The sequence below is a fragment of the Podarcis erhardii genome (assembly GCF_964252035.2).
Source record: "Podarcis erhardii genome assembly, chromosome: 6".
Lineage (NCBI taxonomy): Eukaryota > Metazoa > Chordata > Lepidosauria > Squamata > Lacertidae > Podarcis > Podarcis erhardii.
Window position 1 is genome coordinate 85,239,239 of NC_138510.1, and position 27,190 is coordinate 85,266,428.

The 27,190-nt window shown below is 42.6% G+C and overlaps 1 protein-coding gene and 1 long non-coding RNA gene across 4 annotated transcripts in view; both read left to right on the plus strand.

Annotated features, from left to right (window-relative positions):
• Nucleotides 1-27,190, plus strand: part of LOC309344027 — a 347,184-nt gene that overhangs the window by 207,899 nt on the left and 112,095 nt on the right. The window lies entirely within an intron of this gene.
• UCHL5 (ubiquitin C-terminal hydrolase L5) lies at nt 97-19,819 on the plus strand. Of its 3 annotated transcripts, none has more exons than XM_081866120.1 (12): nt 97-142; nt 3,311-3,374; nt 4,164-4,269; nt 10,645-10,770; nt 10,890-10,951; nt 11,039-11,169; nt 12,362-12,425; nt 13,125-13,227; nt 13,895-14,008; nt 15,371-15,400; nt 18,213-18,311; nt 19,075-19,819. In XM_081866120.1, exons 1-12 carry the CDS (start codon nt 112-114, stop codon nt 19,117-19,119), a joined length of 975 nt encoding a protein of 324 aa, XP_081722246.1. In that variant the 5' UTR covers nt 97-111; the 3' UTR covers nt 19,120-19,819. The 3 variants fall into 3 exon arrangements, with proteins under 3 accessions (XP_081722246.1, XP_081722244.1, XP_081722245.1); XM_081866118.1 differs by lacking the exon at nt 97-142 and adding an exon at nt 236-368; XM_081866119.1 differs by lacking the exons at nt 97-142; nt 15,371-15,400 and adding an exon at nt 236-368.

The following is a 27,190-nucleotide window of genomic DNA, read 5'->3' on the forward strand; positions in this document are numbered from 1 at the left end:
GGTTGGCTTTCCTCCCTTCCCCTTTCACCATAGAGACGAAGGCGACACCTGCCTGGGCGACGGACGTCGAAGCGGCCCTTGCCGCAGAGGTTGCCGGGAAGGGAGCGGCGCATGCGCTGCTTTGCGGGCGTTCGAGGGCGGCGTGAGGAGAGCGAGAATTTTTTTTTTTTTGATAATAACAGCGATAACCATAATAATAGTAGGAACGGGTTGTCGCGTCAGGCGGACGGAGCACGCGAGCGAACGGGGCCCGCCCGGGGGAGGCAGTTGCGGCGGCTCCGGCGCCATGGCGGGCGGAGGCAGCGCCGGCGAGTGGTGCCTCATGGAGAGCGACCCGGGCGTCTTCACGGAGCTCATCAAGGGCTTCGGTGAGGCTTGGCGGCGGCCCACTTCGCGGGGAGGCGGGTGGGCGAGGCGGCGCCTTGCCAGCGGGGAGAGGGGGGCGGCTAGGATTTTCCCACTCCCTTTGATTTGCTGGAGGAAACGTAGTCTCTTCCCATGTGCAGAGCGCCTTAGTTGGGCAAGCCAGCTTCCTCTCTCTCTCTTTGTGTTTAGAAGTCTCCGAGGCGTGTGCAGAGCGCCTCTCCCACCCGCTGGAAAGCGGGATTTTCCTTTAGCTGGCACGAAGCGGGCGGGTTGGGTTGCAATGAAGTCGGTGCCGGATTTACGTCTAAGCTCAACAAGCTATAGTGTTTCCCAACCTTGGGCCTCCAGCTGTTTTTGGACTACAACTCCCATCATCCCTAGCTAGCAAGACCAGTGGTCAGGGATGATGGGAATTGTAGTTCAAAAACAGCTGGAGGCCCAAGGTTGGGAAACACTGGCTTAGGGGCCCCACTCTCTTGGGGGCCCCCAAAAAAAATTCATGGGGGGGGGAGCCTGTGTACATTTCCAAAATATAAGATACAAAACAAATCAAATAAAACCTACATACAGCAACAGTGTTTTGTGTTGTGGAGGCTCCTATGATGTAAGCCTGCTAGCATAGCTGCCAACGTCTCCCTTTTTTAAAAGGGAAATTCCCTTATTCCGAATAGGATTCCTCGCAAGAAAAGGGAAAAGTTGGCAGCTGTGCCTGCTAGCCTGCTCCCTAAAAACAGCGATAAGTTGTTGTTGACAAAGGACAGCTGGACATATAAAGGGCCCCCTTACCTTCAGTTGCTTAGGGCCTCATCAAACCTAAATCTGGCCCAGAATGAAGTACTTGAAAGGCTCACATACTTTTGCGTTGTCATTCTGCCCAGCTATTTTATAGACTCGTGGAAAGGAAGCATCATCTCCTGGTAGCCCCTACAATGCAGGAATCTCAACCGTAGGCACCAACTCCTAGGGGCCGAGGTCCCTTCAGCCCCCTCCCCTCTTTATATAAAATATTTGAGGGGTCCAGGCCCCCCCTTTAAAGATGATGGGCTTTGCCATACAAAGGTGTGCATGTGCCACGTCTTGTGGTTGCTTATGCGGGGTGGGGCATACCTGGGGCTCCCCAGTGTTTTATTCAAGTTGGCACCCCTGATCTCAGCTAAAGCATCCATGACAGGTGGCCATCCAACCTCTCCTTTAAAACCTCCAATGAAGGAGGGGTCCACAACCTCCCGAGGGCGTCTGTTACTGCCGTAAAGTTCTCCTCTCTTGTAACTTGAAGTCTTTGGTTCAGGTCCTATCCCTCCAGAGCAGGAGAGAACAAGCTCAGTTCCCAGACTAGATCGTGCCCCAGTCAAGATAGCATGGCTGGTTGGAAATCCTAGCAAAGTCACACCCTGATGTACTTGCAGTTGACCCTATTCATAGTCTATATGCTAATGGATATCTTCCATGGTGTTGGACTTGGGCTGAGCCTGGGTTCAAGGGCTTATGTAGAACTGCTTCATAGCATTATTCTGGTTTCTGGTTTTGTGTGTGGCTACGGGCCATTTTTTTTGCACCACAGAAGGTTTGCCATCAAGCTTTGTTTTCGAAAGAGTTGTAGCCAGCCACTGCCCTGTTTGTGTCCCTGTATTTGCAGACTCGGGTCAATTGTGTTGGTGGCTTGTGTGTGTGCATTTAACACAATTTAGACATAGGGCTAAGCCTCCTTTTGACCCAGGTACATATTTCTCTGCCCCAAACATGATACTATGTATGATGTCAGTTGTAGGGCAGGGGAGTATGGCTTGGCCAAATGGAGATATTATGGGCCTAGTTAACCCACAAGCCAGAGATTTCTCATTACTGATCTCAAGTGGGCATTTACAAATATGTTTCATAGGAATGTGCTTGATAGGCAGCTGGAGTTGGTTGTGTCTCCTTATTGAATTTACATTTTGTTGCATCTTTTGCAATTTGATGAGTTAAGTGGTGGTGGATGGACCACTTTAGACAACTTACTGTCCATCTGTCTAATCTTAATCTGTCTTTATGATTTGCTAAAGCATCTCTCAGATCCTTGAAAGAAAGGAGCTATTCAGATTAACAAATAACGATAATAAAATTTCTGTCAGATGACTTTGCTATCATCCTATCTGGTAGATGTAATGTAGCTTGCTATTATTCGTTTTTTGCTCTGGGGAAGCTGAGTCATTAAACATGCTGACAGGTACACAAGGTCTCATCTCTGAGTTCTGCACACATTCATTAAAAATAATTTCTGCTTCAGAGCATTCCTAATGCACATTGTTCACCTTTGCCAGTTCTTTCATTGCACATTTTCTTCCTGAATCATATATATTGGAATACCTTTCTAAACCTAAATTAAACCATGGTTTAGGATTGTGAATTAATAAAAAACATTGCTTCAATAAGTAAGGCACAACTTTCACTTGTTTAATAATTAAGTGCCTGAAATAAAAGAAATATCCCTTGTAACTACTACTACTAAACCTTTTTTGTCATGTGCATAAAGAAACTATTGGTTATTTTAGCACCATGGTTGGTAACTTGCCCCACCAGGTATGTGTTTACAATTTAAACAGATATTTGCAATATTAGTGTCATGAGTCTTCTTTACCCAAATTCTCAGACACCACATTTTTAGTATCCCACATATTTGTGGCACTGTGGACATTCTGAGACATCCATTTTTAGCAACTCGTTTTTTATAAGGTTTGTAAATACGTACATTTGGCATGATTTCCATGCCATCATGGTTTTCATATATCATGGACCAATTTATTATAAAATGCAATAGAAGGGGTGAAAGTTATTTCTGTATATTGAAACAAAATTAAGTTGTTTCGAAAGAGGTGCCAGGTTTTACTTTCTGTTTTTCCTGTAAAGCAAACTTTCTAAGCATGAATAATTACAATAATTATAATAATTATCTCTGCTACTACAGGTTGTAGAGGCGCGCAAGTAGAGGAAATATGGAGTTTGGAGCCAGAGAACTTTGAGAAATTAAAGTAAGTTTAATTCCAAATAATTTACTTCTCTTTCCCCCATCCCCAATTCTTATTGCTAAAAAATCCGTCAGGTATAATAGTGCACACTTACAGAGTTGTGTGTTCCATTCATACATTAAAGTGAACAATGGAAAAAGCTGGGAGCGGCATCGTGCAATTTTTTTTGGAAAGGCATGCATTTCTTTTCCTGCTGACCCTGGGCAGTTTCTGTCCTGAGCTTTTAAGTGTTGGTTGGGTTAAAAGTAAAAAAATTCTCTGTTCATATTTGATACTAAGCCACATCTGGTTTAGCAAATCATACTGTACACACAGCAGAAACACTTGCTTCTTGCAAGCAAGGAAAGTACAACAGGGATATGTAGAAGTGATGTAGGAGCCCAGGGAGTGGTTGGTTTTTTACCCTTTGTTGTTAAACCATCAACCAGCTATGGCTTAAGCCTGGGTAGAGATTGTGGCTTCTTACAATAAAACAAACCTCTGCCTTGGGTTCAGACATCATGCTAAGCTATCTCTGTCATGCTTTATTCACATGTTTGATTGAAGAGAAGAGTTAATGTCAACACGCGGACTGCATGCACCAGCACATACCTCAGGCACAGTAGGGCTTACTAAACAAAATTGTACACCTTATTGTTCAAGTGTACCATTAAAAAAACTATGTGTGTGTTCAGTTAGGTTTACTGAATTTGTTTCCAGTAAGGATGGTTAGTGTTTTAACTTTTGACATGTTGTGATAATGCTTTACTGGGTTTTCTTGCTTGTTTTCTTTTTGTGCCCCTTTTTATGTAGGCCAGTTCATGGATTAATTTTTCTGTTCAAGTGGCAACCAGGAGAAGAACCAGCTGGCTCTGTTGTTCAGGACTCCAGATTAGATACTATATTTTTTGCTAAACAGGTATAGTAAGTTAAAAGATTATCTGTGACACCTCCTAATTAGATGCAGCAAGTGAAAATAATACAACTTTGAAACATTGTGACATAGTTTAAATAGTAAGGCAGTCTGGCAGAACAGGTTGTTCAGTGAATAATAAAAATTATCATGGGCAAAGCAACTTTGTTTTATGTGCATTCAAATTTAATATTTCCAAAGATGCAACACTTGCCTTTTACAAGTGTAGTCAAGAATAATTCATGGGCTGCAAACTTTGCAGATTTTCTCGGAAGTAAATCTCATATATCTCTGGCAGTTCTGAGTAAGCATGCAAAGGATTCTGCTTTAAGGGAATCTTAACAAACATTGGGAAACTTAGTCTCCACTTTGAGGATATTCCTCACAAAGCAGCTTGCAGCATTTCAAAATGCATATCCACATTCATAAAACATTTAAACAACAATCAACAGCACTGATATGATCAGCATAAAACAACAGTAGCTCAACAATATTCCAGTTTACTATTACAACTGATGATCCCACATTAAATACGGGGGGGCTGCCTGATCCCTGTCAGGATTGTGTTCCATAATTTCAGGGTCATTGCAGAGAAGGCTCTAATTTGTGTATTCACCAGCCTGTTTGCCTTTGATGGTGGACACTGAAGCAGGCCTTCTACCGTATCTTAAATTGCAGACAGGACAATATCATCATTATAAACATTTGTTACACAAAAGAGCAGTAAACAAACATACATGTATGCGTGTATATATTATGAAAGATAAATGAATTCACATTTTTTTAAAAATCATTCAACCAAAGTAAATGAGCATGACTTTAGATCATATCTTACTTTCTCATTCCAAAATAAGATATAACTCGCCCATTTTCCAGTAAACTTGTTTTGCTATAAATTTCTTTCTGATGAGTTTAGTGAGTTCATATGTTGTGGTTAGGTCTCAAATCCTGAAAAACCACTCTGATGGGGAGGGGCAGTTCTTTTTCCCCAGAAAGTTGAGATTGACTTTTTGATGGCTGTTAACATATTATTACAGTAGGGATGACCTTGCACAGGGGTTGTATTCTGAGAGTAGTGCATAAAGCCAAAATGGCATATTGTCAAAACAACCCCCTGGAATCACTTCCACACAGGGAATCTTACCTTCCAGAGCTGGTGCCAGATCTCATGAAAGCCTCCAGAGCCCACAAAAGGGTTTCAGTAAAAGGGAGCTTAAAAGCTCTTGTTATGCAGGGTTCTACTGACATGGAAATAGCTTTTAAGTGCTCTGCCTTGCTTACAGGGATATTGGACGGCAATGTGAGATCTTGCCTCCAGAGCCCACACAAGATATTCCCAGGGCCCCATAAGCAAGGCGGAGAGCTTGAAAGCTGTTCCTATGATGGGAAAATCCAGTTTTCCCTGGGGGATACACATTTATTTTAAAGGTCCAAACTAAAGTGATGTATAAGTAGTATTCTGGCCTGGAATATTTTATGGTAGAATGGAATTCTGATAGGTAAAAGCATTGGGACCTTCCACCAGCAACCCTATCATCTATCTTAGAAGAGGGGACCATCTCCCTACCATTCTGTTGTTCTTGTCTGCATGTGTACAAGCACAGTATCATAGTGGTTCAGGAATGGGGAACCCATAGCCCTCCAGATGTTGTTTGACTGCAGCTCCTAACATTCCTTAACATTCACCAGGCTGTCTGGGACTGACGAGAGTCCAACAACATCTTGGTGGGGTGGGGTGTGGAGTTCACAGGATTCTTACCCTTGTATAAATAGTTGGTGGAATAGCAAAAAAAAAAAAAAAAAAAAATCATTGTTGCTCCTTTCCAGTTTTGTGTGACTGGTAAAATTACATCATATAATTCCAGTTACAGATAGGTAGCCGTGTTGGTCTGCCATGGTCAAAACAAAATAAAAAAATTCCTTCCAGTAGCACCTTAAAGACCAACTGAGTTAGTTCTAGGTATGAGCTTTCGTGTGCATGCACACTTCTGAAGAATGTGTATCTGAAGAAGTGTGCATGCACACGAAAGCTCATACCTAGAACTAACTCAGTTGGTCTTTAAGGTGCTACTGGAAGGAATTTTTTTATTTTGTTTTTACATCATATAAAACAAGCATAGTTTGAGGCAGATTTATTTAGAAATTTGGGGGCTGAGCAAGGAATGCCACTTGGCAGTAGAACTTCCCATTCCTTTCCTTTCCTTTTGCTCTGCAGCCCCTGCTGCAATTCTGGTCCAGTGGTGGGGACCCCTAGAAAATATTTTTTGGGAGAAGAGGACTTCAGAGCCAAGTGGAAGTCCTTGCATGAAGTCAGTTCTATGCAAATGTCTTTTGGGAGGGGAAGTAGAAGAAACAAGAATTTTGAAAAGTTCAGTTTCCAAAAACCTGGCATTGTGGTGAGAGTTCATCAAAGAAAATGTGTATTTTATATGTTCTATAGCACTGTGGTCTAAACCGCTGAGCCTAGGGCTTGCCAATCGGAAGGTCAGTGGTTCGAATCCCCTTGACGGGGTGAGCTCCTGTTGCTCGATCCCAGTTCCTGCCAACCTAGCAGTTCGAAAGCACGTCAAAGTGCAAATAGATAAATAGGTACCACTCCAGTGTTTACCACATGACCCAGAAAAACTGTCTGCGGACAAATGCCGGCTCCCTCGGCCAGTAAAGCGAGATGAGCGCTGTAACCCTAGAGTCGTTCACGACTGTACTTAACTGTCAGGGGTCCTTTACCTTTTTATTTAGTAATACTTAAATAAATCTCAGCTTCTGGGCATACTTCATCTTCTGACCACTTGCACTCCAATTCTCCTTTTTTTATTCCTAGGATCTTGAGTTTAGCCCTGCTTTAGCAAATCTCATTACTGAGAAAGAGAAAAGCCAGTTCATATATTTAATTTAGGAATGAAAAATGCAGACTCAAAAGTGACTTTTAGATTAGAGCTAACTTTATTTCATAGGGATTTTGCATTTGCTGGGTCTTGAAGATAAAATGGTAGACATTATTCTTAGAAGACTGTGCCTTCCAGTGAACTACTATGTCAATGCTTGTATTTTGAAGGATGCTGTGGGGAAATACTCTTAGGCTAGCAGTTCAGAGAACTGACACTTGATGGCACCAAAATAATGTTGTAAAAGGGATTTCTACAGGAGTAGGTACCCATGCAATACTTTTTGCATTCCTACTGCTTGATCTCATCTAAATTTTAAAACCAATCAATCAAGCTTTACAGACAAATTTTAAAAGGTAGTATATAAAAATGAAGTGCTCTCACATTCATAATTTCATAGGTTGAACTCTGTTTCATATTTCTGATGATAGTGTATTTAAGTTATTTTTAATGTGTTTGGTTTTGGGTTCCATAGGTTAACAAAAATAATGTGTTGCGTTACTAATTTTTTACTAACTTGAATATATCAAATTCTGTTGGATATTTCAGCCTGTCATTGGCCCTTAGGGTAGTTCACAATGACGTATAAATTTATGAATTGCTTTTTTGTCTGTAAAATTGCATTGACAATTTAGTCTGAATACCTGACTGTTTCAGATTAGGCACCAGTGATCCTTAGAATTTTGATGATTTAAATACAACCCTGCCACAATCTTTCTGGTTCTGTCATTTGCCTTAACTCCTGGAAACAATCAATATGCTATTTGGGCATGCTGTGAACAGTTTAATGCTTGGATGTCTTGTTTTATCCACTTCCCCTGTATGAAACACTACAAGCTGCTGGTGGTAAGTGTAGACAATACTGAGCTACATGGACCAATGGTCTGGTAGTATAAGGCAGGTACCACTGTTTATTGTTGAGCACAAAAGTTGTTAGACCATAGTCAATTAAACTTGTGTTCTAACACTAGATATGCCTTTCATAATATTAATAATAATAATTTATTATTTATACCCCGCCCATCTGGCTGAGTTTCCCCAGCCACTCTGGGTGACTCCCAATCGAGTGTTAAAAACAATACAGCATTAGATATTAAAAACTTCCCTAAACAGGGCTGCCTTCAGATGTCTTTTAAAAATAGGATAGCTGCATATTTCCATGGGAGGGCGTTCCACAGGGCGGGCGCCACTACCGAGAAGGCCTTCTGTCTGGTTTCCTGTAACCTCACTTCTCGCAATGAGAGAACCGCCTGAAGGCCCTCGGCGCTGGATCTCAGTGTCCAGGCTGAACGACGGGGGAGGAGATGCTCCTTCAGGTATACAGGACCGACGCCATTTAGGGCTTTAAAGGTCAGTACCAACACTTGGAATTGTGCTCGGAAACGTACTGGGAGCCAATGCAGATCTCTCAGGACCGGTGTTATATGGTCCCGGCGGCCACTCCCAGTGACCAGTCTAGCTGCCGCATTCTGGATTAATTTCAGTTTCCAGGTCACCTTCAAAGGTAGCCCCACGTAGAGTGCATTGCAGTAGCCCAAGCGGGAGATAACTAGAGCATGCACCACTCTGGCGAGACAGTACGCGGGCAGGTAGGGTCTTAGCCTTTGTACCAGATGGAGCTGGTAGACAGCCGCCCTGGACACAGAATTAACCTGCGCCTCCATGGACAGCTGTGAATCCAAATTGACTCCCAGTAAACTTCCCTCCATTAAAAAAATCCATTTGAACTTCATAGAGAACCTTATAACATGCACTTGTATAAATGTGGTTTTTAAAAAAATAAAACCGTAATGTGATAACCAAGTAATTTCTGTAATAGCATTCAGATTGGTGATGAAACAAATGAAATAAAATTGATGGCCTTTTAATAGAGATTGTAGCTCTTGAGCCTTTCTTGGATAATCACACTATCAAGTTGTCTGCATGTTTGTCAATGTGGCCAGCTTCATATGCACACTTGTAAAATTTGGCCTCCTTGTTATGCCTAGATATGATACGGTCCTGTATTTTGGGGCCTCAGAACTCTGGATCACCCTATATGAGCTAGGATACCTAGGCACAATAAGGTGAGGTAAGGGTACAATTTCTGCCTTAACTCTAAATTCCTAGCTTTGCTATTGTGTCAGAGTAGTTTTTTCCCCCGTGTACTGTTAATCATAAAACAACAGTACAATGGGTTGGGGTGGGGGCTAATCACATGAATCAAAATAGCTTATTTTATTTTTTAAACTTGGCTATTTTTAACTTTGTTTGAATAGCTTCTTGTTTTAATTTGCTAGTGTACATGAGAAAGCTTTTTAAATAGAAAAACTCAGATGTTCTAAGTGCGACAGATATCTGACCAGAAAGATACTTTATGGAAAGCCAACCTCTTAGTGTGCTTCAGCTTCTCAACTATGAACCTTCTCAGATCTGACTTGCTGTCACTCAGCTTGTCTTCCTTCTTTCGTAATTATGAATATGTCAGTCTTATCTCTGTATGTTGAAAATGTTCATATCATTTAGGCATCAGTATTTTAAGTATTTTTCTTTGTAGGTTTTTTTTTTTTTAAATTACTACAGGTATTTTCTCATGGTTGTTCCATTGATGACTATTCAGATGGTACCTTGGTTACTTGGTCCGTTTTAAACTTCACTGCTGCTGCTTTTGATTATACTAGTTTCTCCTTACAGCTTCAATCATAGACCCATTTGCCTGGGAGTAAAGTCCAAGTTAACTCGATAATGCTTATTTCTGAGTTGACGTACAAATGATTCTGCTATGAGTTACTTTTTGTATAAAAAGTGGGAAAGACCTCCTTTATTCCTTCACTGCTGTTAATCTCCAAAAAGCATTAATCATTATTAAACAAAATGTAAGAGAAAAGTTCAACCTAGGAATGCCTATCTAGATGCTCGCTGCCTTTTTGTATATTTGTGGGGTATGTCTAAAGTAGCTCTGTGGATTCTGGCCCATTCTAGTAAAAAGGAAGTTATTAATTTCTTTCATTTATAAAAGTGAGGTACCTCATTAAAAAAAACCCCACCCAATTTAACTAACTCCTATTGTCCTTGAGCCTGTAACTCACATATTTCAGTGTCAGGGCAATAAAACAGGTTTAATTTGTTTCTCTAAACAAAGCTGCAAAATAAGTCATTGGGTGTCAAAGGCATTTCACCTTCCTGCAGTGGATATGGTGTTGGGAGCATACTGATGTACAAGAAGGGGCTCTTACTTTAAACTTCAAACATAGTCCAGTCTTGCCCACCTTCCACATTGTTCCAGAGAGTTCACTGACTTGCCAGAGAAGCTTTTCAGGAAACAGCAGGTGGAATTGATGAAAATCACTTCCCACTCTTCCTCCAACAGATTGTTCCATAAGCTGAATTTCACCCCAGGTAGCCTGGATCCAACCCAGTGGCCATAGTGGGTAAACTTGAGGCTACTATAACTCATTTTATAATTTGTCTTGTATTCAATTATTTCTGAATTTTCACTTTGTTTCTTTTTTAACAGGTAATAAATAATGCCTGTGCAACTCAGGCTATAGTAAGTGTGCTATTAAACTGCACCCATCAAGACGTCCATTTAGGAGAAACGCTGTCGGAATTTAAAGAATTTTCACAAAGCTTTGATGCAGCGGTACGTCCAATTATTCTATTCTCTCTCTCTCTCTCCCCCCCCCCTCTCTCTCTCTCTTTTTAAAAAAAGCATCTTAAGCCTGAGTCGTTAGTTGAACAAATGTCTCATTTTAATTTTAGATGAAGGGCCTGGCATTAAGTAACTCTGAAGTGATTCGACAAGTCCACAACAGTTTTGCCAGGTAACAAGAAATTTGAAGCCTTTTGGATGCAGTTTCCAGAGATGCTTTTGGTTTAACATCCACACTTGTCTCTAATTTAACTTCTAGACAACAGATGTTTGAGTTTGATGCAAAGTCAACGGCAAAAGAAGAAGATGCTTTTCACTTTGTCAGCTATGTTCCTGTGCATGGAAGATTATATGAACTGGATGGTCTAAGAGAAGGCCCAATAGATTTAGGTAACACTCACATTTCACCTGTATAATTTCCTGCCTGAATGTCATTCAAGGTATACCGGGTGTATACAAAATACATAGGGTAGCAAGGGTAGAAAATAGTACCAGCTGGTGGGCTTCAGCCTGAATTACCTGTCAAACTGGGTGTTGGGGGGAAAAAAGCTAAGATAGCTAAGTAGACTCTTTTAATGCCATTCAGGGTGTACATGAGGTGGGGTGGTATCCTGTAAAACTTTTTGTTAGAGAGCCAAAGGTAAAGGGACCCCTGACCATTAGGTCCAGTCGTGGCCGACTCTGGGGTTGCGGCACTCATCTCGCTTTATTGGCCAAGGGAGCTGGCGTACAGCTGCCGTGTCATGTGGCCAGCATTTAACCCACAGCTCCACCCGCATCCCATTAGAGAGCCTTACCTTCCTTTAAATACATCACTACCAAATTTACAATATCAAACCAATGTATTTACAATGTTAGAACCACATTGCTGATCTCAGTAGTATTTATAATTTAAATTACTCTATTAATTCCTTAATCCACAGAGCCTAGGGCTTGCTGATCAGAAGGTCGGCGGTTCGAATCCCCGCGACGGGGTGAGCTCCTGTTGCTCGGTCCCTGCTCCTGCCAACCTAGCAGTTCACAAGCATGTCAAAGTGCAAGTAGATAAATAGGTACCACTCCGGCGGGAAGGTAAACGGCGTTTCCGTGCGCTGCTCTGGTTCGCCAGAAGCGGCTTAGTCATGCTGGCCACATGACCCGTGATTATAAAGCATCCCTGGAATCTAAATATTGGTTTAAAATCAGTATACTTTCTCTCAGATTTATAGGAGCTGCCTATGATCAAGAAATGTGTTCTCAATGCACCAAAACAACCTCAGACTATTTATTTATTTGTTTATTATTATTTATTTATTGAATTTATATACCACCCTATACCCAGAGGTCTCGGGGCAGTTCACAGAATAAAATCAAAATATAAAACCACAAAATACATAATTAGAATAAAAAACAACAACCCAATAGCCAACTCTTGAGCTGCAACAAGTCTGGCTACTCTCTTTGTAACAAATGTATCTTGGCTAGATAGTAAAAAAATAAGTTTGACTTCATCAGCAGGTATTGTGTATCTGAAGCTTACAGTCATATAAACTTGTAACTTGCAGGAAAATTAACTTGTACTTCTTGTGTATTTCCCATTTAGGAGTATGCAATCAAGATGACTGGATCAGCGCTGTAAGGCCCGTCATAGAAAAACGAATACAAAAGTAAACATTTAATTAACTGTTTTCATGGTGAAATTGGAATTAACTGTTTTTAGACTTGAACTTTTAGATCGCTGGCTGGAGCAATTCCAGCTTGGCCTTTTTCCCCCCTTCCCATTTGTCAGCTTCCAAAAGATCTAGAATTTTTTGAGGGGGAATTGTTTCGTCTTCATGATTCTACTGAGAAGGGTCATCTTTTATTTGAGCAGTTACAGCAGTGGCCATCCAGGACTCATGGGGGTGCCAGAAACAGGGATCAGGACAGTAGCATTAGTAGAATTTCTGAGATTGTCCCGTGCTGTCTAGGAATGACTGTTGAGAATTTCTGTGCCCCATACAATACTGTTTTCTCCCTGACTCGGATTAAACTTGATTAGATTGTCCTGTAGAGAAATCAAAATACCAGGCTGTAAATTTGGCAAAATTTGCTTACAAACATGGTAAAACTGTGTTCGCAAGGTAACTGGAATCATCTTGCAATATTCTTAACTTGACACATACGTTAAAATCAGCGCATAATGAGAGAACAGAGTGTTATCACTCTCCACTTCTGTTGCTGGTCGCTGCATTTGCCATTGTTAATTGGTGGGCAATGTTTAGTGGGCTTTGTTCTTAATGCAGAAGTGTCTGAAGCTTATCAATAGCTATGAGACTCCTGATGCAGTGATGGCAGTATGTGACAACTCTGTTTTTATTTTGTAGGTACAGTGAAGGCGAAATAAGGTTTAACTTGATGGCAATTGTGTCTGACAGAAAAATGATATATGAACAGAAAATTGCAGAGTTGCAGAGACAACTTGCTGAGGTATTATGCTAATCAAATAGGTTGTTTCGATAACTTGGTTGCATCGTAAGCCTTAGTTAGTAAATTGCCCTGGGAGCACCTAAGCAGCTAATAAATCACAACAGGAATCAACTCAGAGTATCATGTAGGAGTGGGATACAAGTGAAATTTTTTATTTCAAAAAGAAAAGGTTGGGCAATATTAATTGGTTCTCTTTCACTACCACTTTCTTTTCCTTTCTGAACAACTGTATAGCATCTAGACTTCTGTACATAGGCTGAAAACCCCAGCTCTCTCTAACTTTTTTTAAGCCAGTATGGTTCTTGTAGAGGTAGGCACACAAGCAGTTGTAGGAAATGCAGACACACGAAGGTGGGGGCGAACAAAACAAAGCAAGCTTAAATTATTCTGCATTTCTTCCAGCTTTTTATTATTTCTGATCTCCTTTATCAAGAGGCAAGCAAATGGTACTAGCAAATAAAAGTACTTTAGCAAGCACTTTCAATCACTACAGGACAGACTAGAACATTGTATGATAATTTGCACTGGAGATATATGCAAATGAGACTAGTGAGTCAAGCTTTGGTTCTTTGTCCGCTGTATGATATTTTATCTCTATGAATCTTGACTGGATGACATTGTGCTAGAAACACTAACATGCAAGTTAATAAATTGTTTTTCCCAATAGGAAGAGCCCATGGATACAGACCAGAGCAGTAATATACTAAGTTCTATTCAGTCAGAAGTTGCAAAATATCAGATGTTAATTGACGAAGAAAACCAAAAATTGAAAAGATACAAGGTATGTGCTGTGCATGCTCAGAATGGTTTTTAAAAAGGGGATGCTAACCATGTGGTTTCTGAGCTGAAAGAAATGGAGAAACATTATACTCCATGGCTGTGTTGGTCCCACAGAATGTGACACAAGCTGGTGAAGAAATGTCAACACGCTATGCCTTTTCAAATAATTGGTTCTTCATCTGGTGCTCAGAGCAAAAAACTAATGAGCTTTTGTGTGCAGGGTTGAGGGCTGGCTAGCTGCCTCTGGAAACAGAAGAGTAGAAAACAGCTTATTCTAAATGTGTGTTGCCTCAAGGAGTGGTTTCAGACTTGCTTCTTATGGGAATCCCTTTGCACACTGATGTTTCCATTAAGGAAGCCCTGAGAGTTCCTGAGGTGACAAGAAGCATAATCAGTTTACTTGGGCTGCTGGCCCCAGTCCTGTTAGTTCTCACATATCTAAAAGTATACTGTGGCTGCATTAGGGGGGCAAATGGGTAGTGATGGGCACGCTTTCTTTCAGGGATGTTTTCCCATCATCCCTGAATGATGATCACTTCGCGGTCAACTTCTGAGGACCTGCAGGGTTCCCCAGTTTTGAAAATCACTGTGGGGTAGACGGGAAGAGAGACGGCTTGTGATCTCAGATGTCAAACATTTCAGAAGTAATCAGTATTTTCTGGTGCCCACTGGGACTGAGAGGGCAGAAGGCAGGAAGACCAATAGTAGGTGGAACCAGAGATGATGACAGTCAGAGCCATTGACGAGTAGAGCCTATCAAATGACTGGCTGTAAGAAGGCAAGCAGGAGGAGAAGAAGAAAAACAACACATCTTGGAGAACTGAATTAATAATCCACATTTTGTAAAGGAGAGGCGTTTCATTTATGCTTCTTTCACATTTCAAAGCAGTTACACAGTCCTCTTACACAAAGCCCAGGCATTTTTAAGCAAAGGTTGGGTGGTCATCTGCCATGGATGCTTTAGTTGAGATTCCTGCATTGGACTAAATGATTCTTGAGGGGCCCTTCCAACTCTACAATTCTATGATTCAGTGCAAAAAAAAATTGATGTGAACCGTAAAGTGTGAGCATTCCTTTTGAAAGCAAGAAAGTTTCTGAGGGAACGTGATACCAAAGCCTTGGGATACTGTTCACTGCCGCAGTGTATCACCTGAACTGACCCTTCCTAAATTTACTTCCAGTTATTGAATGGCAAGTTTGGTCTGCGTCGCCAATGTCCTGCCCTCCAAGGGACCTATGGGGTCTGATGATACTGGAGATGGAAAGAGGCCTTTCACTCTTAAGTTCTTTATAATTTCATGGCTGGTTTTTATCCCCGCCACCCCCATGCCTTGTTGAAATTTCTTTTCTACCTTGATTCTAGGGGGCTGTGCAACCTGATCCCTCCAACAAGGTCAGATGGCTTGTAATCCTAATTCTAGTTCCTGTTTAAAACTCCTCCTTTGTTTCAGATCACTTCGTAATTTTTAACCTTTGATCTTTCTAATAAAAGACACCCCTCCCCCCGCAACTTGCTCTGTGGTCTCTGTTCTGTGGCTTGTTACATAAACTGGCACAGACATTAGTGCAGCCATTTGGCTCCCACAGATAACTGGACACTTTAAGAGGTACTCACGTTGGAAGATGTGTAGCTCTTGTTCCATTAATTGGAACACAATTTCCCGTCTGTTCATGGAATGGAAGGGGCAAGCTTCGTAATCCGACATTAACACTTCGCGTGCAGAGGACTACTTGCAGGAACAATTATTTGCAGGTTACAGCGGGATCTGTACCTGCTGCAACTCTGATCTAACTTTTTTGTGTGTTGCTTCCGTCACAGTTTGCTTCTTAGTGTGATTGTAATGTTACATAGCATAGTGTGTGGATTTCTGAGATCAGGGCGGCCACGGGAGTACTTCAACACGGAACCTCCAAGCCTCACACTCCCTTGGCACACACAGAGGCCAAAATTTGACACACACAAACACACAGCTCTTGTGCTGCCTTCCCAAACCCTGATAAGCATCGAGCTTTAAGAAGGAGGTAGAAGGCTCTGGCAAGGTCTTAGAGCCCTCAGGCCTCCTTCCCAAAGCCCAGTGCCTTGCTTACCCAGCTACGGGAAGGCTGCATGAGGGCTGGGGCGGGGAGGTGTCAGATGTTGCTGAGGGCTGCCAAAAAGACCTTGAGGGCTGCATATCTTCTGCTCTGTTCAGATAAATTTATACCATAGTGATGCATCAAAGGCTTTTCTTACTCTGCACAGACTTCTTTCACTGCCCAAAGCACTACAAGTTGCAGGCTTTTATACAGACTAATGATAATTGACTTAATTTGCCAGCTAGATTACCTTAAGAGCCTTGTCGGAATGGCTGAAGTAAATCCCATTATGATGTTTGAAACGTGGCAGAAAACTCTTAATTTACCCTTGGGCTTCTTAACTTGTTGAATGCAGCAACATCACCCCATCAGACATACCTGCACAGCCATTTATTATTTAAAAGGACAAAAACGGTGAATATACATCGTAATATTCTTTCGCTGATGATATTGCCTATCCCTGGCTCGGATCTGTTCTGACATCAGACGCTGTGGTTTTCTGCAGGCTAACTAACATCCCACGAGGGCACATCAGGCCAGTGTGGTTGTCTATACAGTGGTACCTCGGGTTACATATGCTTCAGGTTACATACACTTCAGGTTACAGACTCCGCTAACCCAGAAATATTACCTCGGGTTAAGAACTTTGCTTCAGGATGAGAACAGAAATCGTGCAGCAGCGGCGCAACAGGAGGCCCCATTAGCTAAAGTGGTGCTTCATGTTAAGAACAATTTCAGGTTAAGAACGGAACTCCGGAACGAATTAAGTACTTAATCCAAGGTACCACTGTAAATAACAACTGATGCTGCAGTCCTTTACATGGGCATAGCATGGGCATAAGCTCCACTGAACTCAATAGGACTTATTTCTCAGTAGACATACACAAGATTGCAGTAGGGCTTTCTGTTCGGCTGTTCTAAACTTTGGTCTGACATAAGTCCTATTCAAAATTTAATGAGCCTAAGTTGGCCATGCATATTAACATTGGTGAATCTACTCTGAGTAGGGCTAACATTGAACACACACACCGATATTTTGTTTTTCTTATACTGAGACCATAATCTGAACCTAATACGTTTTTCCCAAATTAGCTGTTGGCTACTAGCAAAAAGGTTGATACAATTAAAATAATTATAAAAATCTGTAAATCTTCATTTTGTTTGGGTTGAAACTCAAGATTTTCATAAAAGCAGAGTTTTTTAATGCATGCTTCCTATCTTCTGTTAGGATAACATTTTAGCAATTGTATTGTTCCGATTTTTATTGTGGCTCTTTTGTACTAAGAGAATAATGCTGTGAGCTGTAGGCCATAACAGCAAATACTTAATGATTTGGCATGCACATTGAGCTTCCCATTTTTTCCCATGAAGTTAGACTATCTAAAGTTAGCTCCTGTCTGCTTTTTGCAGACAACTAATGACTGCATAATTTCAATAGTGACTTCCTTCTGAAGAAAGCAAAACTACAGGATTTGGAGAACTGGTGAACTATAGAAACCTTTATCTTGCCTCTTGAAACACTTACATTCCAAATCTTGTTCATGCAAGTTTTATTCGGGCTGGAAGCCTCAAAAAGCTTCTACTCTCCAGCAACTGGCAAATTTTACTCTTGCACAAGCCAAGGGGATTAAGAGGGCAGAGTGGTAGAGAAACTGATTTTGCTTTTAAAACATTTCTAACTTGCTTTTCATCTCAGGATGAAGTTACATTTCAGAGCACAACAATAATAATTAAGCAGCTTCTTTTTTTTTTAATGCCATCAAGATTTTTAAGACTACAGGTAGGCTGCGTAAATCAACCCTCAACTGAACAACTAATGACCCCCCAAATGCTTGAGAAAACAATCACATTTAAGCTGGCACAGAAAATAAAAAGCAGTCTGCACCAATCATCCCATAATCAGCACCAGCAGTATGTTGCATCCCCCAGCCAAAATTTCTTCTCTCTCTCCCCTCTCCAAAATATAATAAAAATCTTGCACAAGGGAGATAGTGATTTTGCTCAAATGCTTATTGACAAAGTTTATTGTATGTATTTGCTAATGCACTGAGGTGGAAACCTGGCTTTTTGGTGTGTGCACGTGCTGGAATTTAATGCTAATTTCTTTAATGTCTCACCTATGCTTGTAGATTGAAAACATTAGAAGAAAACATAACTACCTGCCATTCATTATGGAATTGTTAAAGACTTTAGCAGAACACCAGCAGCTAATCCCACTTGTAGAAAAGGTAAGTGTTGTGCTCTCATCCTCAAATAACTTATTAGGCAGGCTGTTTGTGTGTATGTGTGTATGTCTAATGTTCAGCACACACCTGAACATTAGAGAAAAATGTCAGAGTAATCAATAGAAGCAGAATCGTGAAACCTGTAGACTTTTTTTGCTTAGAGAAGAGAGTATTTGAAGCACATACACCTAGATGGAACTCTTTCTCACTCTTGCATTTCTCACTAAACCCCTAGCAAACTGTAAGCTTCGGCTTCTGTAGCATCTATTCTGATTATATTGACTTCATGGCATTTTGCTATTTCCTCAGTGCTCTGGTTCCAGTTGTAGCATAGATTTGTCAGTGTGGCCTAATTCCAAGCACATTTAATCAATAATGTAACACTCAGCCTGTCCCCTGCAGGGCTATTAAACTGTTTGGTGATTCAGCTGACCCAATTTAGATTATTCTGAAATTGCCTTGCACATGTTCTTCCCATGTGCTCTAGATGTACAATGAGTACAATGATAGATACTGAGTTTTAGTCCTATGTACATCTACTTGAGAGTAAATGTTGTGAGCTCTTCTGGACTGATTTGTGATTATATATTGGTTTCCAAAGTTCTGTCTGTATCAAACTACATCTGTCGTAGAATGCAGTTGCTTGTATATTCAGTGATTGTAGAGATAATGCAGAGTTTTGTATATTTTGAGTTACAGAAGGAAAAAAATACCTGGGCTGTTATAACAGTGCTGCATGCTTTCTCTGTCTGACTTTACCTTCTAGGCAAAAGAAAAACAGAATGCCAAGAAAGCTCAAGAGGCCAAATGAAGACTGGTGTCCTTTTCTTTCTTTCGTTTTGTGGGTGGTCAGGGTTTTTGTTTGTTTTGTTTTGAGAGGGGAATGTGCTTCTGAATTTCTTCGTCTTGATGAAAGTAACCCTGCAAGACTTCTTGTAAAGTTTAAAATTGTCCGACGCACGTTTACTGACCGTAACAGTTTGTCCTGTCCCATTTGCACGGAGTCTATAAATCTTCCCCTTTTTTCTTGCATCATGTGCATGTACTACCGCTCGGTAATGTTTTTAGAGTCTCCATCAAATTCCAGTATTTAACAGTTATATCTGACTTGATTCTTCATAACTTAATCAGGAAATACTGCTGCAATTTGTACAGACCCAAATTTGTGAAAGTAATGTAGATCTTTTTACCATAATGAATATATTTAAATATCTTGTCTGACAGTGAAGCATTGGATATATAGTTATGTGAAGAAAGCTTGACTTGTTTTTTTTTTATATAAAAAAAATAAGTTGGCCTCTCTTTGTTTCTCACCACTAACTGTCCTCGTCTCTGAATCTTTCAGTGGCTCGCCCTGTGTTCTTGTTTATATGGAGTTGTGTCTAAATTTTTTACAGAGTTGAAAGTACAGATTGAACGGTAGAATCATTTACAATGACCAATGGATAAGCTTGAGAGTTTATTGCTTTAGTAGAAAAAAATAATAATAAATTCCCATTTTTATTTTGGCACATGTTTGTACCTTGTAGTATTGCTGTCCATGGGTAATATGATTTTTGCAAGGAAAGCAGTCTTGCCTTGTCTTGAGCCATTTATGTAACACCAAAGTTGCAAAAGATTTTTGCAGAGATGTTTTCTCATAGGATGAGGTTGTATCTAGTACGGTTTCAGGGAGAATTTTTAAACTTGCCCTGCTCTGGTGTACATCACTACATGTATAGATTTTGTCTTGATATTCCCAATTAAACAAATGCTCTATTTTCATCCTTCAAGATTTTAGAAGAAAAAAAGTATGTTTATGTTTAGCGAAATATTTAATGGGTGAAAAATTCATGCTTTGTCACGAGCACACATTGACATTTCAGCTGAATCAACCACTCCAAAAGGCAAAAAAAATGAACAATAGGTATCCAAAATATTTCTGTGTTTCCTTTCTGTCTCATAATTTAGGAAGTTCAATGTAACTGTCACCAACATTTTGGAAACAGTCCTATGGTGTGGCAGGGAGCAGCAGCAGCTGGTTTCCCATTTTTATCCTGTGTTGTATAAAAAGTGACTAGCAGGACAAATGCCAGTTGAGACACAGAGACAGAGAACTTTCGTCTCGTGTTAGAACATTACTGGGCAGAAAGGTAGGTGGTAGGGAGGTTCGTAAGCTGGGTGCTTACACCACAAATACCCTTTGCCCTATTCTTACACATACACACGCACACACCAGGCTAAATCCTTGCTAGAGGTGGGATAGAGAACATAGTCTCCCTAAAAGACCTGATTTAGCAGGTTTATCTGTGAGAAGGTGATCCTTTTAATTATCCTGGACATAAGCCATTCAAGCATTAAAGGCGATCAGCAGTTTGAACTGCAAATGAAGACTATGTTGGGGTTTGCATGATAAAAAATCAAAGCACCAGCCATAGCTTTGGCTTCTCTGCTTTGCACCAGGCATAACCTCTGAACAAGGCAGTCCCACAGAGATCATGTTACAGCAATCCAGCCTTCATGTATTAATTAATTCCTGTGACCAGAGCTAATCTACCTTTGCCAGGAATGGAGGCAATTGCTGTGCACATCTAACCTGCATAAAAGCACTTTTGACCACCTCAGCTCTCTGATGAACTCTTTGAGTACTTCCCCCACTCTTTGAGAGATGTGCCACCCTGCTCCAAATGGGTTGAGCCCCAGTCCTGCTGATTAGCAGTACTTCGCCTGGATTAAGCGTGGATTTTGTTAGCCTGCCTCCATATCCAGCTCAATATTGTCTCTGTTGACTGACAGCAGCTCTCCCACATTTCAGACAGGGACCTGGAACTTCTTGCATGTGAAACAGATGCTGCTCCACTCAGCTATGGCTCTTCCTGATTTATGATGGAAAAAAGAGATAGCGACACTATATACAGGCTGGTGACACTGAACCTTCAGTCTCTGATCCCTGTCCCCTTTGCACCCATTTCATATTGATGATAAAAAAGCATCTATATGCCAATTCCTTTGGTGTCAAATAGAAGTCTCCCAGTGCCACATCGGAAGCCTGTGCCCCAGCAAGGACTGTGGAACAGTGTGTCTATCCTAGCCATATGGTCTAGAAGCATTCTAGAACAGCTCCAGGTTAGTGCTGCTGAGAATTACAGCACCAGCAGAACTAATGGGTGCACTCTCTCTGTCTGGCTTCTGAGTACCGTATTTTTCGCTCCATAAGGCGCACCTAGGTTTGGGAGGAGAAAAATAAGAAAAAATTATTCTGAATCCCAGAAGCCAGAACAGCAAGAGGGATCTGGCTTCTGGGATACCATGTGGCTGTTCTGGCTTCTGGGATAACCATGCCAAGCCTCTTCAGGGCAGCGGGATGAAGGCTCCCCCTGCCAGAAGAGGCTGCACGCAGCTAAGGCAGAAGCCAGGACGGGCGTCGCTGAAGGGGCGCTGCGCAGTTCTGCCTCTCTGCGCAGCGCCCCTTTAGCAAAGCGGGAGGAGGAACAGAACGGTCTCCTCCTGTTCCTCCCGCTTCTCTGAACGGACGTTGCGCAGCTCTCCCTCTCTGTGCAGTGCCATTCGCTCCATAAGACGCACTCACATTTCCCCTTATCTTTTAGGAGGAAAAAAGTGCATCTTATGGAGCGAAAAATACGGTAAATAACCCATCAGAGCAACCCATATTCTCTCCGTCCCAAAACAGCTGAAACAGATCTATGTAAATGCTCTTGTTCCTAGAGTCCAGTTGCTACTTCACACTAAAGCTCCTTGCCCAGAAATTAGATGTTTTGAGGCTTGTCTGCCCACTATGGGCCTGTGATTTTGATGTGTGTTAATTCTCCCTTCTCTTTTCCCACATCTTATTTGATGGCCGCTGCATGAGAGGTGCTTCCCGGTGGTGTATTTTTGCAGGTGCGTATGACTCGTAAACGTGTGGGGTGTGCCAGAGTGGCTACGGAAAGCTCACGCAAGTGTGCCCAGCTGCATGCTGATTTGGTAGGAAAGACATGTGCAGTTGGCACTACCCACACGGCTGCTATATCCATGCACCCCTCGCATGCATTGACACCACGGAAAAAATGGTAGTTGGATTACTGCGTTTGAAAGGGGGCCATTATGCCTTTCTGCACAGCTGTTGCTACAAGTGGAGCAAGTCTGCCCTGTGCATTGACGTTAAGATCAAATTCTGATAAAAAGGAGAATAAAATACATTATCCAATACTTGTTGCTTGGGAGCCTTTAACAAAACAGGTTTGGTTTTTTTAAAGTATTCCAAGCGGTTTCATTTTATCTTGCGTAATCTAACCTTTTTTTCTTCATTAGGAATGTTGCTGGCAGCTTCTTGTGGTTATTTAAGCTACTTAATAAGTTATTCCCTTCCCCCTCCCCCCCGGTCAGGGTAGGTTTAGCTTTTTAATTACATACCAGATACAGTTGTAAAAGCCAAATCCTGCAACTTGCACTATGGGGCATTACTTCAGAAAACAGCTCTGTGTTACGTGTTAACAATACTGAAGCTGGTGTAAATGTGATCGTCTGATATCTGTTCATCCCTGTGCTGCTTTTTTAAAAAACAAAAATTGTGAAGTAAAGGCCGGGAATGTTAGATGGAGGAGCAGGCACCCATTTCTCTTCCTTCTGCATCCATAGCAATATTTGGCATGAGTGATACTGCATACATTTTCCTTGGCAGAGGGCAGGGAAAGGTCATGCAGATTGAGTGTATGCATAAAGCAGCTATATACATGTATTCCCCCCTAGGGATCCACACCTCTGCTTCCTTATATATATGGCATCCCTTGTAAGCAGGTGTGTTACCATCAGGGAAACTGTGAGGACAAGTATGCTCCTTCCTGCCATAAACATTCTCTAATGCAGGGGGTCTCCAATTCAGCATGAGCCGACGCCAATGTGCCTGCCAGTATGTGCCCATAAAAAGTCCTGTTCAAATCCACAAAAACCACTCAAAAATTCTCATTGTACAAGAGGTTGTCTGCTCTTCCCACTCAAATCTGGTTTATACTGCCTCTGCAGCATTGAACACACACACAAGCATCCCATTATTTCAGTGAATACCAGAACTGGATACCTAGGCTTCTGTGATGGACAGGAAAGAGGTGTTTTCCATGAGCCAGCGTGCTTGTGGCTGCCGTAGGTGATTCCCCCCCCCCCCATGCCCATTTAATTTTGTGGATCTGTCTTTTTCTCCTTTTTTAGATGAGGCAACACCTTTGTGTTACTCCATGCCCTCCCCTACAGCGGACATTGGGGGGGGGATTCCAAATTTGCCCACTGGTCCAAAAGGTTTGATGACTCTTCCTTTAATCAATAGCTGCCCTAGCACTGGAGGTATTTAGGGAGAAAAACCTTATTGTTTGTTTACTAAGAAGCATTTCCTTATCTGGTTCAGACCGGTTGGAACCGGTTTAGGCTAGTTTGAAGCGGTTTAGGCCAGTTTGAACCACTCAAAGCCGGTTGGAACCAGTTCAGACCGGTTTGAACCGGTCCAAGCCGGTTGGAACTGATTCAGACCGGTTTGAACCAGTTTAGGCTAGTTTGAAGCGGTTTAGGACAGTTTGAATCGGTCCTAGCCGGTGGAAACCAGTTCAGACCGGTCCAGGCCAGTTTGAACCGGTTCAGACCAGTTTGAACCGGTTCAGACCAGTTTGAACCGGTTCAGACCAGTTTGAACCGGTTCAGACCAGTTTAAACCGGTTTAAGCCAGTTTGAACTGTTCAAAGCCGATTTGAACCAGTTCAGACCGGTTTGCACCGGTTTGAACCACTCATAGACGGTTGGATCCGGTTCAGACCGGTTTGAACTGGTTTAGACCACCTTGAACCGCTTTAAGCCAGTTTGAACCAGTCCAAGCTGGTTTGAACCGGTCCAAGCCGGTTGGAACCGGTTCAGACCGGTTTGAACCAGTTTAGGCTAGTTTGAAGCGGTTTAGTACAGTTTGAATCGGTCCTAGCCGGTGGAAACCAGTTCAGACCGGTTTGAACCGGTTTAGGCCAGTTTAAACCAGTTTAAGCCAGTTTGAACCGTTCAAAGCTGCTTTGAACCGGTTCAGACCAGTTTGAACCGGTTTAGGCCATTTTAAACCGGTTTAAGCCAGTTTGAACCGTTCAAAGCCACTTTGAACCGGTTCAGACTGGTTTGATCCGCTTTAGGCCAGTTTGAACCGGTCCAAGCCGGTTGGAACTGGTTCAGACAGGTTTGAACCGGTTTAGGCTAGTTTGAAGCGGTTTAGGTCAGTTTGAATCGGTCCTAGCTGGTTGAAACCAGTTCTGACCGGTTTGAACCAGTTTAGGCCAGTGTAAACCGGTCCAAGCCAGTTGAAACCGGTTCAGACCGGTTTGAACCGGTTTAGGCGAGTTTGATCCACTCAAAGCCGGTTGGAACCAGTTCAGACCGGTTTGAACCAGTTATGGCCACTTTGAACCGGTTTAAGCCTGTTTGAACCGGTCCAAGCCGGTTACTCCATGCGCCTCCCCTCCAGCGGCCATTGGGGGGGATTCCAATTTTGCCCACTGGTCCAAAAGATTTGATGACTATTCCTCTAATCAATAGCTGCCCCAGCACTAGAGGTATTTAGGGGGGGGGGGGAACCTTGTTGTTTGTTTACTAAGAAGCACTTCCTTATCAGCAGCTGAACAATCAAAAATGGGTATGTATGAATAGGAAAATTACTTTGCCCAATGCATCATTGAGCATATGTCGACAGGATATTTCCAGAAATGGCAAACAGGGAAGAATAGTTGTTTCACTGAATCATAGAATTGGCTATGGTCTAAACCACTGAGCCTCTTGGGCTTGCTGATCAGGTTGGCAGTTTGAATCCACACAACAGGGTGAGCTCCCGTTGCTCTGTCCCAGTTTCTGCCAACCCAGCAGTTCGAAAGCACACCAATGCAAGTAGATAAATAGGTACCGCTGTGGCAGGAAGGTAAATGGCATTTCTGTGCACTCTGACACTTGTCACAGTGTCCCGTTATGCCAGAAGCAGTTTAGTCCTCCTGGCCACATGACCCAGAAAGCTGTCTTGTGGACAAATGCCGGTTCCCTTGGCCTGAAAAGCAAGATGAGCGCCACAACCCCAGAGTCACCTTTGACTGGACTTAACCATCCAGGGGACGTTTGCCTTTTTTACGTTTAGAATTGTAGAGTTGGAAAGGATCTAGTCCACCCCACTGCAATGCAGGAATCTTGGCTAAAGCATCCATGACAGATGGCCATCCAACCCTTGTTTGTTATGGTTTAAGTGAAGAAAGAAATCCCAGTGGCAGGGACCTCCAGGCTTGAGGAAAGGTTGGGCAAATGTATGTATGCTTTGTGCGTAAGTGCTGCTGTCTGTTCCCAATTTAAAACCACGAGTCCCTAAGGCAAGAATAAAACTACTTGTTACGAATAGATTAGCATCCCCCTGATTAGCATCCAGTCATATTTTGAGAAGGAACAGAAGTTCCACCCACCACAGGGATCCTCCTAAAAATGGCAAATGTCTATGGCAAATAGTCCTACTACAACATTTTGGTATTTTCTCATTGTGAGTTTCCCTGCACTAGTTGTAACAAAAGTCACAGTGTGATGAAGCAGAGACAGAGAGCGTGTTGCAGGGGTGTGATTTCTGCTGAATTTCGCTTCATGCGCCCTGTACTGTAGGTTACTTTGTGCATTCTCAGGTTTGCCGTTATGATAAGAAAACAAGAATTTGCTCTGCGGCAGCAGAAATATTTCTCATTCTTTGGACGCTGGCCTCTGTAAAGTTGTAAAAATAATTCAAGTTACTAAGGCACTAGTTTTGCTGCTTTAAGACACCCAACGTGATATTTTGATCCTGAAGTTACAGAAGACCCCTTATTTTCACCAGCGGAACACAGAAAGCTGCCTTATACTGTTGGTCACACTGTTGGTATTCCATCTAGTATTGTCTACACTGACTGGCAGGGGCTGTGCAGGGTTTCAGGCAGTGTTCACCTGGACACACCAGGATTTGAACCTGGGCTTTCTGCATTCACAACAGATGCTCTACCAAAAAGCCAAAGCCCTTCCTCATAGGATCTTCCTATGAAATGAGAAGAAAACTGTTTGCGTGCAATAACGGTGGCTTTCACGTGGCAGCAGCCTTTTGTCTCTGGACATAACGCCTCCTGGCCTCGCGGGAATCTCATTTTCCATTATTACTTCATCTCCAAACGCGAGGCCTGAAGACAGGCAGGAGCCTGAGCATTCCTACAGGGGCTTTTCAGTAAATGTGGAAAGGGGGGGAAAATATTAATTCATTTTCCAATAAGAGAAGGATCGGTGTTGTCAGGGGCTCAGGAGCAGAGGCACAGGGAAGATGGGAGAGGGAGAGCGAGGGCGAGGAATCAGAGGGCAGTGTGGGAGGAGACAGTGGTCCGAGGGATTCCATAAGCCTCTCCAGCGAATCAGAAGATTCACAGAAGGGAGCGCCAGTGGTCAGGGGTAGGGGGGTCCCAAGGGGAACGCCCCAGGAGCAAGGGGGGAGCAGGGACTCCCAGAGTAGTAGTTGGAGATCAGGACCAGCTTCCCCACCAGAGCAGAGTGGGGGGGGAGGGGTCCCAGGCATCGGGACCAGTACTTCCCCCACCAGGGAGAGAAGACGAGGCAGAGCTGACCACGCCTTCCTCGGAGAGTCGTACAACGGAGGGGAGGTCAGATCCAGCCAGTGTCACGGAAGAGGGAAGCAGTGATAGAAGCAGTGTAACGGTTAGGAGAAAGGTCACTGGGTTGGCGCGAGAAGCAAGTTCAAATGTACAGGAGCGCGGGACAGCAGAGAGTGAGGATTGGGAACCGGGTCCTAAAGCACGCCGGAGGCAAGGGGAGGAGCTAAGCGACTCAGCGTCGGAAGAGTCCAGGAAGGGCAATGCCCCAGAGGGCAGGAGGACCCAGAG

What these genes read in the sequence shown, in the direction of transcription:
- UCHL5 (XM_081866118.1), top strand. Translation starts at nt 287, where the DNA reads ATGGCGGGCGGAGGCAGCGCCGGCGAGTGGTGCCTCATGGAGAGCGAC. An exon ending in GGAGCTCATCAAGGGCTTCG is followed by an intron (nt 369 to 3,310) that starts GTGAGGCTTGGC and finishes CTGCTACTACAG; the next exon opens with GTTGTAGAGGCGCGCAAGTA. An exon ending in CACAAAGCTTTGATGCAGCG is followed by an intron (nt 10,771 to 10,889) that starts GTACGTCCAATT and finishes TTTTAATTTTAG; the next exon opens with ATGAAGGGCCTGGCATTAAG.